Source organism: Stomoxys calcitrans, chromosome 4 (assembly GCF_963082655.1).
Source record: "Stomoxys calcitrans chromosome 4, idStoCalc2.1, whole genome shotgun sequence".
Taxonomy (NCBI): Eukaryota; Metazoa; Arthropoda; class Insecta; order Diptera; family Muscidae; genus Stomoxys; species Stomoxys calcitrans.
In genome coordinates, this window is record NC_081555.1 from 80,297,634 (window position 1) to 80,316,492 (window position 18,859).

At 39.5% G+C, this 18,859-nt stretch overlaps 1 protein-coding gene across 12 annotated transcripts in view; it reads right to left on the minus strand.

Annotated features, from left to right (window-relative positions):
• Positions 1-1,495: 1,495 nt before the first annotated feature.
• Positions 1,496-18,859, minus strand: part of LOC106090515 (formin-J) — a 327,305-nt gene continuing 309,941 nt past the window's right edge. For all 12 annotated transcript variants that reach the window (XM_059366827.1, XM_059366830.1, XM_059366829.1 and 9 more), the window contains one exon: positions 1,496-1,655. In XM_059366827.1, coding sequence (XP_059222810.1) covers positions 1,591-1,655 — 65 coding nt within the window. In that variant the 3' untranslated portion in view covers positions 1,496-1,590. The remainder of the gene's footprint in view (positions 1,656-18,859) is intronic.

The window sequence follows — 18,859 nt, forward strand, 5'->3', positions numbered from 1 at the left end:
TTGCGACGATCATGACCTTCTGTTGGTGACGGTGGTCTATATTCAGCCTGTTGTTGATGATGATGCTTTTTCTCTGGTTCTTGTGCAAATTGTTGCTGTTGGGGAGTGTCTGTTGGTGCCTCATAAATTGGTTTATTTTTTAAAAAGTCATTTGATTGCTTGTCCAGGCGTTGACGCATTTTGACATCGGGTTCCTGGGCCCCATTGCTGCTTAGCATTTCTTGTACTTGATCAAAGGGGTTTTCTGTCAAACCGTGCAGCTCCTGGGCCACTTTTTCAAAGACTTGTATAGTCTCCGATTGTTGTTTGTAATCCTCTACAACTTGCTCGAATTGCTCCACGATATTGGGTTCATTACGTTTGTTTTCCACACACATGCCAGCAAATTCTTTGAAAGAGCCATCGGGACATTTATAGGGACGCTTCAAATCTTCTTTGGTTATTTCGACAGGTCTAAGCGTTTCGCCATTGCCAGACCAAGCCTTGAATTTTTTTCCCTCATATGACGAAGGTTGATCGTCGTCATATTGACCCTTGTATTTTGCCGATTTCTTTTGATGCTGTTGTTGAGGATCATTGCGATTACTTAAGTAATTCACCTGTTTATTAAGTAAATCAATTTCGGCCCTCATTAAATTATTCTGCAACTCCATATCGATGACTTTTTGTTGCAACTCTTCGGAGGTTGGATTTGAATTATTCCATTGGGGATGCCGCATTCTGCCTATCATTGCAAGTATGGCTAAGGCCACTCCCACATAGAAAATCCCTTGCAGGCCACGTTTTACCAGAGGAGGCATATTATTTGGCTCGGCTACTGCCCTAGAGGAGGCTACTTCTATGGCTTTGTCCTTTTCTTCTTGTCGACCTATCGAGGCTTCAGATGTTCTGCCTGGACGTTGTCTTAACCGCTGATGTTGTTCTGAGGCCAATGCAACAGGAGGTGGAGTAGTTGATTCTTCCATTTTTAGTTTATATACCATATCGGTATCGTCGCCATGAGCTTCGGTAGTGGCAAACTTGAGATTTAAATCTTGCAAATGGTCTCTTAAATAAGGATGAGGGGAAAGGCGGCCATTACTTTCACTTTCGCTGATTATGGAAATGCCATCGGATAATTCATCGGTGGTGACATCACCTTCATGCAAAGAACTATAACGAATAAGAAAAAATAGTTAAATTATAATTAAAAGCAGCAAAGTTACACCAATAACTTACCATTGCAATTGTTTATGATCGGTTTTTTCAGCATTTTCCTCATCGTCTTGCTCTTCTTCTTCCTCCTCCTCCTCTTCTTCTTCGTCCTCCTCGTCTTCTTCTTCATCCTCCTCATCCTCGCTCTCAGTGTTTGCCAAGATTTCTATATGATCATCATCTTGTTTCTTTTTTTTATCCGTTACTAAGGTCCAAGTATCAAAAGCATCCGACGATTCGGTACTGGTTGTAATCAAATCGTCGTCATGAAGCGAAGGGCTAGGGGTTACTAAAGCTGGTGTGGTAGTGGTGGGTGTGCTGCTAGTGGTGCTGTGGATGGTTGCTTTTGGTTCTTTTGAGGGTTCTTTACTATTCTCCAGCTCCTTCTTTAAAGATTTATCCATTTTGTGTTATCTGCAACTGATGGGCTTTAGGCAAATCCAAATGTAAATAATTTAGATCTGAGAAGAGAGAGAGAGAGAGAGAGAAACAAATAATCATTACGAAAAACTCTTAGGAAAGGAAGTTTATATTAACTATCTTATCTCCGTTAAATATACAAAGAGTTTGCCTATATTTAGTCTTAGCTAAACGGCGTGTGACTACTATCTGTCTGCGGGAGCCTATGGCAATGACATACTTGATCTTGTTGTCTGTTGGCTGGCAAAAAAATACTTCGTTCTTTCTTTCTGCTGTTGGAAGAATGTTATTGGAATTTGCTTTCTTCATTTGCCTTTTGAATATTTACAAAACTATGTCTTTGTTTCCATTACTGCTCGCTCCCCAAGGTACAAATACGCGCAATTATTATTCTTATTTTTCTGTTTCTTGAGTTCAGGAAAAGTTCTTGTTTTCTTTGTGTGCTCGAGACGTCGACCGTTTGTGTCACTGCTGCTAAGGCTATCTACCAACTGGGCCGGCATTGAGTGTGGTATGATTTGTTTGGTACATACTATATTCGAGAAGACGATATTTTACCGCCGATGCTATTGTGCATAGGTATATACGTGTGTGTGTGCGTGTGCACAGTTTTTAAAAATAATTTTATGTTTCGTTTTTATTTTGTTTGAGGGAGGTGATGGTATGCAATATTTTGAGGGTTGCCAAATAATTTAATAAAATGGTTTCCGTTAAAAATTTAGGGCATATTTTTATTTTACGTAAAAAATTTCTGACAAAACAGGCAACAATTGCAGCTTCTAAGAGCAATAGGAGGCTAATCGAGATATTGGTTTATATAGGAGCTACATCAGATTATACACTGATTCGGACAATAGGTTTAAGTGACAGTCTGCCATTAGACGTTTTCGTCCATTGTGATACCACAGAAACAGAGGAAGGAAGACACCTTCTAGTTCCTGACGTTGAACCATCCAGATCGCTTTAAAAACGAATGTTCACATCCGCTCAATCAGACAGGTTCTCAAAGAAATGAGAACCTAAAGTGGAATTCCTTCTGACTGCTAGTGCGGGACACACACACAGAAGGTGTTCTATAGTCTCTTCTACCTCGATGTCCCTACCGCTTCTGCAAAAGTCGTTGCTGGCAACTTTCAGTCTGTCAGCATGTTTTCCGATTAGACGGTGACCTGTCGTGACGGGCACAATGACTGAGACTGAGTCTGTTCTAGCCAATGACAGCAAAGCAGTGGACCTCTTCAAGTCTAGATGAGGCCACATAGTTTTGGAATGCTCATAGCCCCCTCTTTGTGACCATCTATCATTCGTTGCCCTTCGGGCCTGGTCCTAAAAACTTAGCTTACATGTCGCTAGAAGCATACCCGTAGATTAAAGATTCCCTTGAATGTGCAAGATAATTCCTAGTCTCGCAAGCTCGTCCGCTTTACAATTCCTTGGGATATCTCTGTTACCCGGCACCCAGAACAGGTGAATTTTGAACTGTTCAGCCATGTCGTTGAGAGATCTGAGACAGTCGATATCATGCAATGCGAAGCCTATAAACAATCACACTATGCATAAGACGTAATTTTTCTAATATATGTTATAAAACTACTCACTGGCTCTACTGGCTATCTGAGAAGATATTTCACCACTTCCTTTATTGCAAGGATCTCTGCTGGATACACACTGCAGTGGTCGGGTAGCCTCTTTGATATGACCAGTTCTAGATCTTGAGAGTACACCCCAAAGCCCACCTGGTCGTTTAGTTTGGAACCATCCGTATAGAAGTCTGTGTAACTTCTGTTACCAGGAATATCGTAGTTCCAATCGGTTCTGTCAGGAATAGTAGTACGGTAATTTTTAACAAAAAGGCGTCTCAGGTAGGGTGTAATCCACACTGCCTGGAACATCGAATATTATATCAAGGATAACACAGTGTCCGTAGCCGCCACATGACCAATGAGAAAGCTTCCTTAACCTCACGGCAGTGGTCCCTGCAATTTGGGCAGCCACAATGTCCAGAGGCATAAGGTGTAGCATTAAATTCAGTGCATCAGATGGTGTCTCCCTCAGTGCAGCTTTGATGCACAAACAATCCATCCTTTGGATCCGGTTAAGTATTGAGCAGAAGGTGGATTTTTAAAGCGTCGTCCACCGACCACAACACCATATAGCATTATAGGTCTGACAACTGCAGTATATACCCAGAGCATGACGCGCGCTCTAAATCTCTAACTTTTACCAGGTGTGTAGGGCAAGAGTGGTCTTTCTTGCCCTTTCCAAAATGTTGGATTTAAAGTTCAGTTTCCTGACCAGCAAAACAGCCAGGTATTTAGCCTTGCAGTTGCTCGCTGTCATTGATATAAGAGTATTTATGAAAGTTTAACTCCCTATTTTTACAACTGGCTTGGCAGATATGTTTCGCTACACCTTAAAGTGACTTTTTAATTTAACATTTCTTTAAATATTATTAAGTTGGTGCCCTGAATATCTAGATCAATTTCTACCAAATAGTACCAAATCCGATAGTTTATAAAGCCCCACAGATCCTTTCTTTATCAAACTTTAACCAAATTTGTATGCATTAACCCTTTATTTACTGCTTTCCATACTGCTTTGGTCGACTTTTTCTGTTTGAAGTTGCTATGTACCCTATCTAACTTTTTATGCCTTCCCAGAACACATTGATTGATTTGTTTAGAGTATTTGTTATGTTCTTTCAAGCCCATAAATGATACCATGTGGCATACAACTTTTTAAATACCTAATTTGAATGCAACATTTTACTCTACTCTATTAATCTAATCGAAACCTTTCATTTGAGTTCCATAGTCCGGACGGCCTGCGTGTTGTGTTTGTTGTTGTTGTAGCCACATCTGTACGCGGAGGTAGCGATTGTCGTCAAACTCAAAAATGAGCAAGTTCGTTCCGGTCTTAAGGACCGATCGCCGCGGAAACGTTATTGGTTATTTAAAAGCGCTGATAAATCGCCTTGTCATATCAAGTCTCACAGGCACTCAGTATTGAAACAAGAACAAGGGGATTGTTGTTGTAGCCATATGCTTTTCTGTGGGTGTATCGATCCTTGGCATGCTCTTTGGAGAGAAAGATCGTTCAGGTACATAGAACCTAGTAGCGTACGTCCGACATGCAATGTTGGAGGGTTTTATGGGGCAGCTTCCAGGTACTTAGTCCTAAATATTTCCCCAGATTCGTAGTCTACTTTGTAACACACAATTTCATATTGCAGACCCAATTCGTATCTTTGAACAAACATGCAATTAGGTAAAAATGTTATGCCTATCATTTGATACCTATATTGCCACAATCGGCAACGATGTCCAGTTTGCAGTAAGGCGTTTTAGGGGTAAGACGGCCCGGCAGTCACTTAGGTCCAACCGTTCTCTTCGTTTAAATACCTTTGATTTGACATTTTCTTTGGGTGATTTTTGGGGTTGGGGAAATGGCGAAGGTTTTACATTAGATTCGTACTCCAAATACCTTTCATTTGGGCGGAATTTGTAAAAGGTAAAAATGTTATGCCTATCATTTGATACCTATATTGCCACAATCGGCAACGATGTCCAGTTTGCAGTAAGGCGTTTTAGGGGTAAGACGGCCCGGCAGTCACTTAGGTCCAACCGTTCTCTTCGTTTAAATACCTTTGATTTGACATTTTCTTTGGGTGATTTTTGGGGTTGGGGAAATGGCGAAGGTTTTACATTAGATTCGTACTCCAAATACCGTTCATTTGGGCGGAATTTGTGTGGGGTAGGTTATTTGAAACTCAAAGTTTTATACAAATTTCGTGTTTTTTAAGTAAATTTTGTGTCTATCGTAACTTAAAAAACACGAAATTTGTATAAAACTTTGAGTTTCAAATAACCTACCCCACACAAATTCCGCCCAAATGAACGGTATTTGGAGTACGAATCTAATGTAAAACCTTCGCCATTTCCCCAACCCCAAAAATCACCCAAAGAAAATGTCAAATCAAAGGTATTTAAACGAAGAGAACGGTTGGACCTAAGTGACTGCCGGGCCGTCTTACCCCTAAAACGCCTTACTGCAAACTGGACATCGTTGCCGATTGTGGCAATATAGGTATCAAATGATAGGCATAACATTTTTACCTAATTGCATGTTTGTTCAAAGATACGAATTGGGTCTGCAATATGAAATTGTGTGTTACAAAGTAGACTACGAATCTGGGGAAATATTTAGGACTAAGTACCTGGAAGCTGCCCCATAAAACCCTCCAACATTGCATGTCGGACGTACGCTACTAGGTTCTATGTACCTGAACGATCTTTCTCTCCAAAGAGAACGATAGACACAAAATTTTGCTAAAATCAGGGAATCTATCGCCCAGATCGTTTTTTGTAGTAAGGGGTAGAGGAGAGTCCGTCACATTCAAATATCAAAAAATTAAGTATCCCATTTTCACTGGAGGCCAAACTTTACAATTTGGAAAATCGATTCAGCCGTTTTTTGAGTCTATAATGAACAAACAAACAAAGCGCAATTTTTATATAAGCGCTCACTTATATAATAGACTAGTTGGGCCCTATACTGGTACGGTCAGGGAATAAGTCTTATTTGGGGCTGTTACGGCATTTAAGATGTTTTGCCCCCAATGTGGATATTAAATTCGTGTTCTACTCCCAAATACCTTATTTTGAGATAATAGGTAAATATGTCCGGTATGGTTGTGAGGTGGACTCCAAGATGTCAGATTCATGCTTTACTCTCAAATTCCATTCCTTTGAGCCTCATATTGTCATGATTGGTCTATTTATCCATTTGGCGGTGGGGCGGCCTCTCTAGATACTTCAACCTAAATTAGGATACTAAATATCTATTTTTGTGTTACTATAAGAGTACAAACCAAGTTTCTTTTAAATCTCCTCACCAATCTTCGAGATCTGGTACTTTTAAAATAGGATAAGGGGGTACGCTCATTAAAGTTTGGATGTAAGAACTACTTTATTCTCTTGGTTTTGGTAATGGATTGGAGTTGCCAAACCCTTTGTACCGAAAGTTTTTATCAGATTCATACTCTACTCCCAAGAACCAAATTTGAGCCACATATTCCCATGGTCGGTATACATATATGTATGTCTTGTTTAGGTGGAGTATATAAGGTGAGGCGTCCCTGAAACACTTGGCCATATAAAAGATATCAGTTTTGTGCCATTATTTGCCATAGTTAACAAATATGTCAAGTTTAAGGGGTATGTTGGGAATGGAACGGCGACCCACACACTCAGGCCTGAAAAAATAACAGCATCGTTAGGTTAGGTTCAAGTGGCAGTCTGACATCAGACTCAGTTAGACGTTTTCGTCCATTGTGATACCACAGGAACAGAAGAAGGAAGATGCCTTCTAGTTCCTACCATTTAACCATCCAGATCACTTTAAAAAGCCCATTAACTTGCGAATGTTCACATCCGCTAATTCAGACAGGTTAGCAAAGAAATGAGTACCTAAAGTGGAACTCCTTCTAACTGCTAGTGCGGGACACACACGCAGAAGGGGTTCTATAGTCTCTTCTTCCCCGATGTTCCTACAGCTTCTGCAAAAATCGTTGCTGGCAACTTTTAGTCTGTCAGCATGATTTTCGATTAGACAGTGACCTGTCATGACGGACACAATGACTGAGACGTCTATTCTAGCCTTAATTGCAAGGATCTCTGCTTGATACACACTGCATTGGTCGGGTAACCTCTTCGATAGGACCAGTTCTAGATCTTTAGAGTACACCCCAAGGCCCACCTAGTCGTTTAGTTTGGAACCATCCGTATAGAAGTCTATGTAACTTCTGTTACCAGGGATATCGTAGTTCCAATCGGTTCTATCAGGAATAGTAGTACAGTAATTTTTACCAAAAAGCGTCGTGCTCTACTCTCAAATTTCTTTTATTTATGCCCAAATTGTCATTTTTTATGGATGAGGCGACCCCCAAAAACTTGGCCCCAAAATTGGATAGCAAATTCGTTTTTTACTATACCCATAGACGACAAATATGTCCGGTTTGGGGGGTAGGCTCTTAAAAACTATTAACATCGTGCTCCACTCTCTCTCAGCCCAAATTGTCATGATAAGCAAAAACGTTCTATTGAGGGGTTGTTATTGGGGGTGGGACGGCCTCTAGACACTTGGTCCTGAATGTTTATATCAGATTCGTGCTCGACTCCAACAAATCTTTCATTTGAGCCCCACATTTCCATAGTCGGAAAATATGTCAGGTTTGAGGGGTGTTTTGGAGAATGGGGCGGCCACTAAGTGACTTGGCCCTGTAAATATATATCAGGTTTGTGCTCTACTCTAAAATTCCCTTAATTTCAATGGACGGTAAATACGTCTCATTTGGGGGGTGTTGCCGTAGAGTTGACTCCCCAAAACTTGGTCCCAAAAGTGGATATCAATTTCGTGCTCCATTTTAAAATACCTTTCATTTGAGCCCCATATTGTCATGGTCGGAAAATATTTCCGTTTTAGATGTGTTTTGGGGGAGGGGTGGAACCCCAAACACTTGGTCCCACAATTGGATATCAGATACGTTTGCTACTCCTAAATACCTTTTATTTGAGTTCCATATTGTCGTGATTGGTCTTTACATATATATATGAAGGGTTTTAGGGGTTGGGCGGCCCTCTTGGTACCACATCCGAAATGTTGATACCAAATTCTTGTTTTTAGGTTACTATAAGAGAGCATACAAAAATTCGCTTAGATCGCACCCTTATTGGGATGTCAATTAAAAAATCTCGTGAAAAATTTTGTAGAGATCGGACTAAAATTGTGGCTTCTACAGCCTTAAAAGGCCATATCGGATGAAAAATATATATGGGAGCTATATCTTAATCTGGGCCGATTGTTATGGAACTTTGCACACATATGAGGACGTTGAATTTGAATTTTGTAAAGATTTGTAAAGATTGGACCAAAATTGTGCCTGCTACAGCCTTAAAAGACCATATCGGATGAAAGATATATATGGGAGCTGTATATAAATCTGATCCGATTATGATGAAATTTTGCACACTTATTGGGACGCCAAATTTTATAAATATCGGACTAAAATTGTGCCTTCTACAGCCTTAATAGATCAAATCGGACGAAAGCTATATATGGGATCTATATCTAAATCTAAATCATGCCAAATTTGTTGGAGATCGCACCAAAATTGCAGCTTTAAAGGGGCATATCGGATGAAAGATATATATGGGAGCTATATCTAAATCTGAACCAATTTCAATAAAATTTTGCAAGCATTTTAGGTCCTTAAAAAAACACTTCGTGCCAAATTTTGTAAGGATCGGACCAAAATTGTGGCTTCTACAACTTTAAAAGGGCGCATCGGATGAAAAATATATATGGGAGCTATATCTAAATCTGGAACGATTTTTTTCAAAATCAATGGCGTTCGTCCTTGGACCAAAAAAAAGACACTTATGCAAAATTTTGTGAAAATCGGACAACACATGCGACCTGTACCTTGATTAAAAGAATACATGGACAGACAGACAGACGGACATAGCTAAATCGAATTAGAAAGTGATTCTAAGGCGATCCGTATACTTATCGATGGGTCTAGCTCTTCTCCTTCTTAGCGTTGCAAACAAATGCACAAATCTATAATACCCTGTAGCACAGTGGTGGTGCAGGGTATAAATATTATGTTACAAACTGAATTGTAATGGACTTCTAAAGACCAAAACAGAATGGGCGCGTTGAGGAACGTTGCTTTGAAAAAAGGCAACTCTGCAAACAAATCTATCAGAAGCAACGCGTAAAATTTTTTTAAAGAAAGAATTTTTAACTCCACATGAAATTGTGGCTACAACAACAACAACAAAGTCCAACGTGCTCATTCTGTTTTGGTCTTAATAGTGGCAGCTTGCCAAGAATTACGTTATCTGAAGACTAAACGTTGGATATAAATCTTGACTAATAAGGGCAACAGTTTTATAATATTTTGTCCAGATGCAATATGTGAATCTAGAAAAGAAGAGATTATTAGCTGCAAAAACCCTTTTTTATAATTTTATCAATTTCAGGTTTTTGTTGTCATCCTATTTGGCAACACTGGATCTAGAAAACTTTGCAATGCAAATTGAAAACATTATTATAATAACCTATATTATATATACCCTATAACACAATTATGATACTGGGTATTACAAGTATACTTTATTTTTATAAGCCTAAGCAGAAAAATGGATACGCAATGTTTTTGACATCGACTATCCCAAATTATATCCGCAAGAATCAGTTGACTACTTTGCAAAAAGGAAGCCAAAATAATGTCTAGGATTTTGTTATATTGAATCTCCGGTTAAAAAAAAAACACAATAATAAAATACAAAACTAACTCTGATCGAGTATTTTATAGGAACAAATGATAATACTTAAAAACATGAAATCTACGAGCGATTGTTATTTTCTAGTGTCAATAAGTTCTTGGTTTCAATCGGTATGAAAGTTGTTTCATATTAAAAGCAATGATAACTCAGTCTGGCAAATCTTATCTTCTGTAGATTGTTTTTGAGAAGAAACTCTCAGTGTGCCCAGGCCATAATGATGTCTGCTTTGTGTTTTTGTTTACGTATCGTGCACCATGCATTTGGATTAGTTTGTTGACGAGGAAATATTTATAATATTGTCAAAAAAGTAAATAAATAAAAAGATTGTTTTTGCACTACGTGTGCCTATGGCATTTAGACACATCGTCACACAGATAAACGCAATTAAATATATCGACGAAACAATCTTAAAAGAGAATATTTTGAATTTCACAACAAGCTCGAAGATTGCTTCTATAGACGGCATTTAAGACAAAGTAATAATTGATTGACTGAATACAACTAGAATATAAAACAAAAAACAAGTAAAAAGGCGTTAAGTTCGGCAGGGCCGAACTTTGGATACCCACCTCCTCGGGTATATATGTAAACCAACTTTCATCAAAATTCGGTGAAAATTGCATACCTTATGTCCCATATCAATTATATCAAAATATGTTCCTATTTGGACCAAAGTACAGTAGCTATATCTAACAAGTAAAAGCGTGCTAAGTTCGGCCGGGCCGAATCTTATATACCCTCCACCATGGATCGCATATGTCGAGTTCTTTTCCCGGCATCTCTTCTTTGGCAAAAAAAGGATATAAGAAAAGATTTGGTCTGCTATTAGAGCGATATCAAGATATGGTCCGGTTTGGACCACAATTAAATTATATGTTGGAGACCTGTGTAAAATGTCAGCCAATTCGAATAAGAATTGCGCACTTTGTGGGCTCAAGAAGTAAAATAGAGAAATCGATTTATATGGGAGCTATATCTGGCTATGAACCGATTCAGACCATAATAAACACGTATGTTAATGGTCATGAGAGAATCCGTCGTACAAAATTTCAGGCAAATCGGATAATAATTGCGACCTCTATAGGCTCAAGAAGTCAAGATCCCAGATCGGTTTATATGGCAGCTATATCAGGTTATGAACCGATTTGAACCATATTTGGCACAGTTGTTGGATATCATAACAAAATACTACGTGCCAAAATTCATTCAAATTGGATAAGAATTGCGCCCTCTAGAGGCTCAAGAAGTCAAGACCCAAGATCGGTTTATATGACAGCTATATAAGGTTATGGACCGATTTGAACCATACTTGGCACAGTTGTTGGATATCATAACAAAACACGTCGTGCAAAATTTCATTCTGATCGGATGAGAATTGCGCACTCTAGAGGCTCAAGAAGTCAAGACCCCAGATCGGTTTATATGGCAGCTATATCAGGTTATGGACCGATTTGAACCATACTTATCACAGTTGTTGCATATCGTAACAAAACACGTCGTGCGAAATTCCATTTCAATCGGATAAGAATTGCGCACTCTAGAGTCTCAAGAAGTCAAGACCCAAGATCGGTTTATATGGCAGCTATATCAGGTTATGGACCGATTTGAACCATACTTGGCAAAGTTGTTGGATGTCATGACAAAGCACGTCGTGCAAAATTTCATTCCAATCGGATAAGAATTGCGCACTCTAGAGGCTCAAGAAGTCAAGACCCAAGATCGGTGTATATGGCAGCTATATCAGGTTATGGACCGATTTGAACCATACTCGGCACAGTTGTTGGATATCATAACAAAACACGTCGTGCAAAATTTCATTTCAATCGGATAAGAATTGCGCACTCTAGAGGCTCAAGAAGTCAAGACCCCAGATCGGTTTATATGGCAGCTATATCAGGTTATGGACCGATTTGAACCATACTTATCACAGTTGTTGGATGTCATAACAAAACACGTCGTGCAAAATTTCATCCCAATCGGATAAGAATTGCGCACTCTAGAGGTTCAAGAAGTCAAGACCCATGATCGGTTTATATGGCAGCTATATCAAAACATGGACCGATATGGCCCATTTACAATACCAACCGACCTACACTAATAAGAAGTATTTGTGCAAAATTTCAAGCGGCTAGCTTTACTCCTTCGGAAGTTAGCGTGCTTTCGACAGACAGACGGACGGACGGACGGACGGACGGACAGACGGACGGACATGGCTAGATCGACATAAAATTTCACGACGATCAAGAATATATATACTTTATGGGGTCTCAGACGAATATTTCGAGTAGTTACAATCAGAATGACGAAATTAGTATACCCCCCATCTTATGGTGGAGGGTATAAAAATAAACCATATACGACACGGATGTCAAAAAGCCTAACATAAGTCACTGTGCCAAATTTCAGTGAAATCGGATTATAAATGCGTTTTTTTTTTTGGGCCAAGACTTTAAATCGAGATATCGGTCTACATGGCAGCTATATCCAAATCTGGACCGATCTGTGCGATATTGCAGAAGTATCTCAAGGGGCTTAACATAACACACTGTCCCAAATTTCGGCGACATCGGACAATAAATGAGCTTTTTATGGGCCCAAAACCTTTAATCAAGAAATCGGTCTATATGGCAGCTATATCCAAATCTGAACCGATCTGAGCCAAATTGAAGAAAGATGTCGAAGGGCCTAACACAATTCACTGTCCCGAATTTCATCAAATTCGGATAATAAATGTGGCTTTTGTGGGCCTAAGACCCTAAATCGGACGATCGGTCTATATGGCAGCTATATCCAAATCGGAACCGATCTGAGCCAAATTAACGATTGAATTCGAAGGGCCTAACGCAACTCACTGTCCCGAATTTCAGCAAAATCGGATAATAAATGTGGCTTTTGTGGGCCTAAGACCCTAAATCGGACGATCGGTCTATATGGCAGCTATATCCAAATCGGAACCGATCTACGCCAAATTAACGAAGGAAGTCGAAGGGCCTAACACAACTCACTGCCCCAAATTTCAGCGAAATCGGATAATAAATGTGGCTTTTATGGGCCTTAGACCCTAAATCGGAGGATCGGTCTATATGGCAGCTTTATCCAAATCTGGACCGATCTGAACCAAATTGTCGAAGGGCCTAACACAACTTACTGTCCCTAATTTCAGCAAAATCGGATAATAAATGTAGCTACATGGGGGCTATATCAAGATATAGCCCATCTTCGAACTTAACCTGCTTATGGACAAAAAAAGAATCTCTGCAAAATTTCAGCTCAATATCTCTATTTTTAAAGACTGTAGCGTGATTTCAACAGACAGACGGACTGACATGGCTAGATCGTCTTAGATTTTTACGCTGATCAAGAATATATATACTTTATAGGGTCGGAAATGGATATTTCGATGTGTTGCAAACGGAATGACAAAATGAATATACCCCCATCCTTCGGTGGTGGGTATAACAAGAAAATGCCATGGCAGCCGGTTGTACGTACGGGATTGACCCGATGAAGTCCTCCATCGGCAAGGGTGGCCGCCTCAGACACACACTGTTACAACAACAACAACAAGTACTTTATACCCTCCATCATAGGTTGGGGGTATACTAATTTCGTCATTCCGTTTCTAACACCTCGAAATATGCGTCTAAGACCCCATAAAGTGTATATATTCATGATTCTCATGGCATTTTAAGTCGATCTAGTCCTGTCCGTCCGTCTGTCTGTCGAAAGCACGCTAAATTTCAAAGGAGTAAAGCTAGGCGCTTGCACAAATACTTCTTATTAGTGTAGATCAGTTGGGATTGTAAATGGGTTAAATCGGTCCAGGTTTTGATATGGCTGCCATATAAACCTATCATGGGACTTGACTCCTTGAGCTTCTAGAGGGCACAATTCTTATCCGATGTGACTGAAATTTCGCACGTGGTGTTTTGATATCGCTTACAATAATTGTGCTAATTATGGTTGAAATAGGTTCATAAGCTGATATAGCTGCCATATAAACCAATCTTCCGATTAGACTTCTTGAGCTTTCAGAGAGCGCGCAATTCTTATCCGATTTGGCTGAAATGTTGCACATATCGTGTTGGTATGACTTCCAATAACTGTGCAAGGTATGGTCTAAATCAGTACATAACCTAATATAGCCGCCATGTAAACCGATCTCCTGATGTAACGCATGTGGGATAGATGATGAGACGCTGGAACATTTCCTATGTCCTTGCTCGGCTTTCGCGGTTAAAAGACATCGGTACCTAGGTGCAGACACAATACTAGCCATAAATCAACTTAGGGGAGTGGTATGCTAAACAATTAAGGATTTTGTAAGTAGCACGGAATTCGATATCTAACAAGGTCAAATACTTAGTTTTGAGCAGAAGCGTACTGAGAAGGCTCACAGATGTTGGGCACTATGTAGACGGGCCGTAGGCTCGAAATGGGGCCTGAATCCGAGGATAGTCCACTGGCTCTACAGAAGCGTGATTAGACCAATACTTACTTACGCCTCAGTAGTTTGGTGGACTACTATGGAGAAAAAGTGCAACATAAGAACCATACAAAAAGTTCAGAAAACATGTTGTCTTGGCTTAGGCGGAGCGATGAGGACCACGCTCACTAAGGCACTGGAGACTATTCTAGATATCCGACCCATTGACATACAGATTAAGTGCGAGGCTTAAGAGACTTAAGGCGATGGGAGCAGCTCATACCATCGTGGTATAATCGAGGCGACGATAGGAAACCTAGAAGGAAGAGAAGAGGTTTCCGATCGAATACCCGAGATGAACCTTGAAGTCGAATGCGAGGCACTGCTGCCATCGGCACAGTCTTGGATTGACGGAACCCTAGTATTGCCATCTGGAAGATCATGTTACACGGATGGATCAAAGCTAGAGGACAGAGTGGGCCTGAGGGTTTACATTGAGAACCCAGGGACTGAGATCTGTTTTAGACTACCTGACCATAATACGGTCCTGCGGGCGGAGATCCGGGCGATCACGGAATGCATGAAGTGGTGTGGCGAGTGTGAACATCTTTACCGACAGTAAAATTGCCATAAGGGCAATTACAACCAGAATGGTAAGGTCACGATGTAAGAAAGAGATTAACGCCTTCTCTGAGGATGGCAAAATACGCTTCGTTTGGGTGCCGGGCCATAACGGAGTAAGGGGAAATGAAAAGGCAGACGATTTGGCGGTGAAGGCCAGAGGACTGCCGTCAATAAACTTGGTTAACCCAAAGAGTTTCGGGTCGACGCAGTCCGAGTTAAGGGAGTGGGGGACGAATGTGCATGCAACATTATGGAACAGCGAAACGGTCGGTAGGACGGCGAAAATCCTATGCGGGGATCCAGATCGTGAGAAGATAAGGCTATTACTGAAAGGAAGCAAGAAGGAGGTCAGTATAGTTATTGGTATCATAACGGGACACATAAGACTACGAGCTCACTAATGTGTAGCATGTGTAGGGCATGCGGGGAAGGATGAGACGTTGGAGCATTTGCTTTGTCATTGCCCGGTTTTCGCGTCTAACAGATACCGGCACTTAGATGGAGACACAATACCAGGCATGAACCAACTTAGGGGAGTGGTATTGAGAACAATTAGGGATTTTGTAAGTAGCACGGAATTCCTAACTTATAATTTTCTTTTAAGAGGTTACTTTATAGTTTTTTGAGCGCACAACAAGCCGATTACTGGCTTAGGTGTATGTCCATAGTGGCATGGGGCGGATTAATATCTGCACCCTCTTTTCAATCTAACCGAACCTAAGCACGGAATTCCTAACTTAAAATTTTCTTTTTCGAAGTTACTTTTTAGTTTTTAGAGCGAACAACAAGCCGATTACTGGCTTAGGTGTATGTCTATAGTGGCATGGGACTGATTAATATCTGCACCCTATTTTCAACCTAACCTAAACCGATCTCCCGATTAGGTTTCTTGGGCTTTTAGAGGGCGCAATTAGTACTCTAGTTGCCTGATATGCTAAAGGTGGTGTTTTTTACGTCTTTTAACAGCCATGAAAAGTACGCCTCATATCGGTCATTAATTATTGGGTTGCCCAAAAAGTAATTGCGGATTTTTTTAAAAGAAAGTAAATGCATTTTTAATAAAACTTAGAATGAACTTTAATCAAATATACTTTTTTTACACTTTTTTTTCTAAAGCAAGCTAAAAGTAACAACTGATAACTGACAGAAGAAAGATTGCAATTACAGAGTCAAAAGCTGTGAAAAAATTTGTCAACGTCGACTATATGAAAAATCCGCAATTACTTTTTGGGCAACCCAATATATTTGAGAAAGTCATTCAAAGAACTTGAAAAATACAGTCCATGATGGAGGGATTCGGCCCGGACAAAATTAGTACGCTATTACTTGTTTTAACTTAAATTTATAAAAATTTTAACATGCAATTTTATACTCTGAAACTACAAAAAAATCCAATTTCTAAAAACAATCACATAAATTTTCAAACTTAAAATGAAATTCTACTAAAACATTGGTATTTTGAAACAAATATTCTCTAAACACTTTCATAAAAACACACCTATTGTGCTAATACACTTTATTTACTATATTAGCTAAAAATACCAGACCTTATTAATGGGAAACAGATGTTTTTTTTTAATTAATACGTTATTTTTTGTATAAAAGAGAAACATTCTATATATCATATGCGCGGAAGTTGGTTATACTTCTCAATTAACATTTTTATCGCTTGCGTAGCGTATGCCTTGCCAAAAATGAACAAAAATCATTTATAACCATATTTATTATTAAAATATGCCCCTTTGATTTTTTGTTTTGCTTGCAGCGGAATTTTTATAATCTTCTCTTTATTGACGCCAACAGCAGCATGCTTTAAAATAGTTCTGAGAAGATTTCTGAACGTCTTGTCGTAGGAGTTTTTTGAAGTTTTCGTCCGACAATTCGAGTGCTTGTCCGTAGAAATTATTTTCCGATAATTCTTAATTCTAAACGATATCTGATCGTCTTGTCGTACATTTTTTTTTTTAAATTTATCTTCCGGCGCATTGGATAGAATTCTAAACGATTTCTGGACTGTTTTGTCTGTAGAAATTTTTCTTACTACAGTTCTGAAAAAATTCTGAAGGATGTTTGTATGTGCGGTAGGAATTCTCAACGATGTCTGAACTCTGTGTCACCATATTGGTGACCCTAGTAAGAAACTATACCATGTAAAAACTTCTTCCGTTCAAGAGCAAATTCGCAATTTGAAGATTCCGAAAACACATCGAATACTGACGAATTCTTTCAGAATTGATTTAAATTCGATAAGACAAGGAAAGTACATCCGTATTCTAAAAATTTTTATTCCAGAATTCGATCAGAAATTGATACGACGAGTCAGAAAAAACATTCGAATTCTTAAGGAATTCTAATATACTTTTGGTCAGAAATCCATAAGACAAGTCGGAATACACATCCGTATTCATTAAGACTCAGCATCAGAATTCGGTCAGAAATCTTAACGACAACTCAAACTTCCCTTCTGAATTTTTCATAATTTTGGTTTAGAATTCCGTGAGAAATCTGTCAGAAACGTCGGCAGAAACATAAAATTCGCTCCGACGATTCGGTCCAAAGTCTTGTGCATATCCGAATTTGGATAAATTTTTCGACTTTCGTATGGACTTCTGACCGAATTCTGAACGTTTGGTTCACTGGGAAGTATTATTATTCTTTTTGTCTCAGTCGTTGTTGAGACAGCAACGAATGAACATGCGCAACGTTTTTTTTTTTTATTTAAAAAACAATGATTTTTATTGACTAAACCCTTGAATGTTATAAAAAATTATGTATTTTTTCTTATTTTTGACAAAACACCAATCCTACAGTCCAAAAAATTAATTTTTACGTATTGAGAGAATTAAAAAGAGACTATTTCACACAAACAGTTACATTTTCAATTTGGGCATCGCTGATCTAAATAGATGGATCAGCAGAGGAACACCTCTAGAAGGTGTACTGTGTCCTCTACTTCGGAATATAGTCATAAACAATATATTACTGCCTCTGGCAGAAAAAGGCTTAAAAGTAGTCGCGTATGTAGATGGCGTGACTATTCCAGTTAGGGGAAAGTATCCCAGAACTCTTAGAAATATATTTCAGGAAGACGTTCGTACGACAGCGAAGTGGGCTACCGAAAGAAGTCTAGGCCTTAATCCATCTAAGACAGAAGTTGTTATTTTCATCAGGAGATACAAGTTATCAACAATGGCACTATATCCTTGGGAGAAGGTGTTTTAGGTGTTTTGCTAGAGAGGAAATTTAACTGGAAAGTGCAAGAAAAGCAACTCTTATCCTATACAGCCGCAAAAGAGCCTTGCCGAACGTTGGAGGATTAAACCGAGATTATAATGCTATAAGGGGATTGTTGTTGTAGCAGTGTGTTGTGTTCTATCTTTCGTCTGCATGATTCTGTTGAGTATCCAGATCAAGGAACTCTGCGACTAAAATGGGGTACGAGCAGAGGGATCTGGGTCTCAGTATGTGGGCCGTTAATGAGATGACGTGTATCGTGTGGTCCCCGGTCACAATCGGGACATACATTCTGAACGTCGGCATCAAGCCTTGCTCCATAGGAGTTGAGGCGACTCCATCTGCGCGTCGTAATTGAGCCAGAAGTACTCTGGTTTGCCGAAAGAAGTCGATTTCTTCTTATGCAATGGGAAGCGATCGTTCTCCAAAGACCACATTCACCCGGTAGATATTCACCGCATCTGCTACCGTGTCTGCATGAATTTTGTCTATACCCACTTGATATGCCGCTTGATCTCAAGGTTCTCTCTTGTAGCGCTGAACTTCCCGTTCTTGATTATGTAGATCTACATTAAGGATTCTGAGCGGTGGATACCTATCCACAAGATGA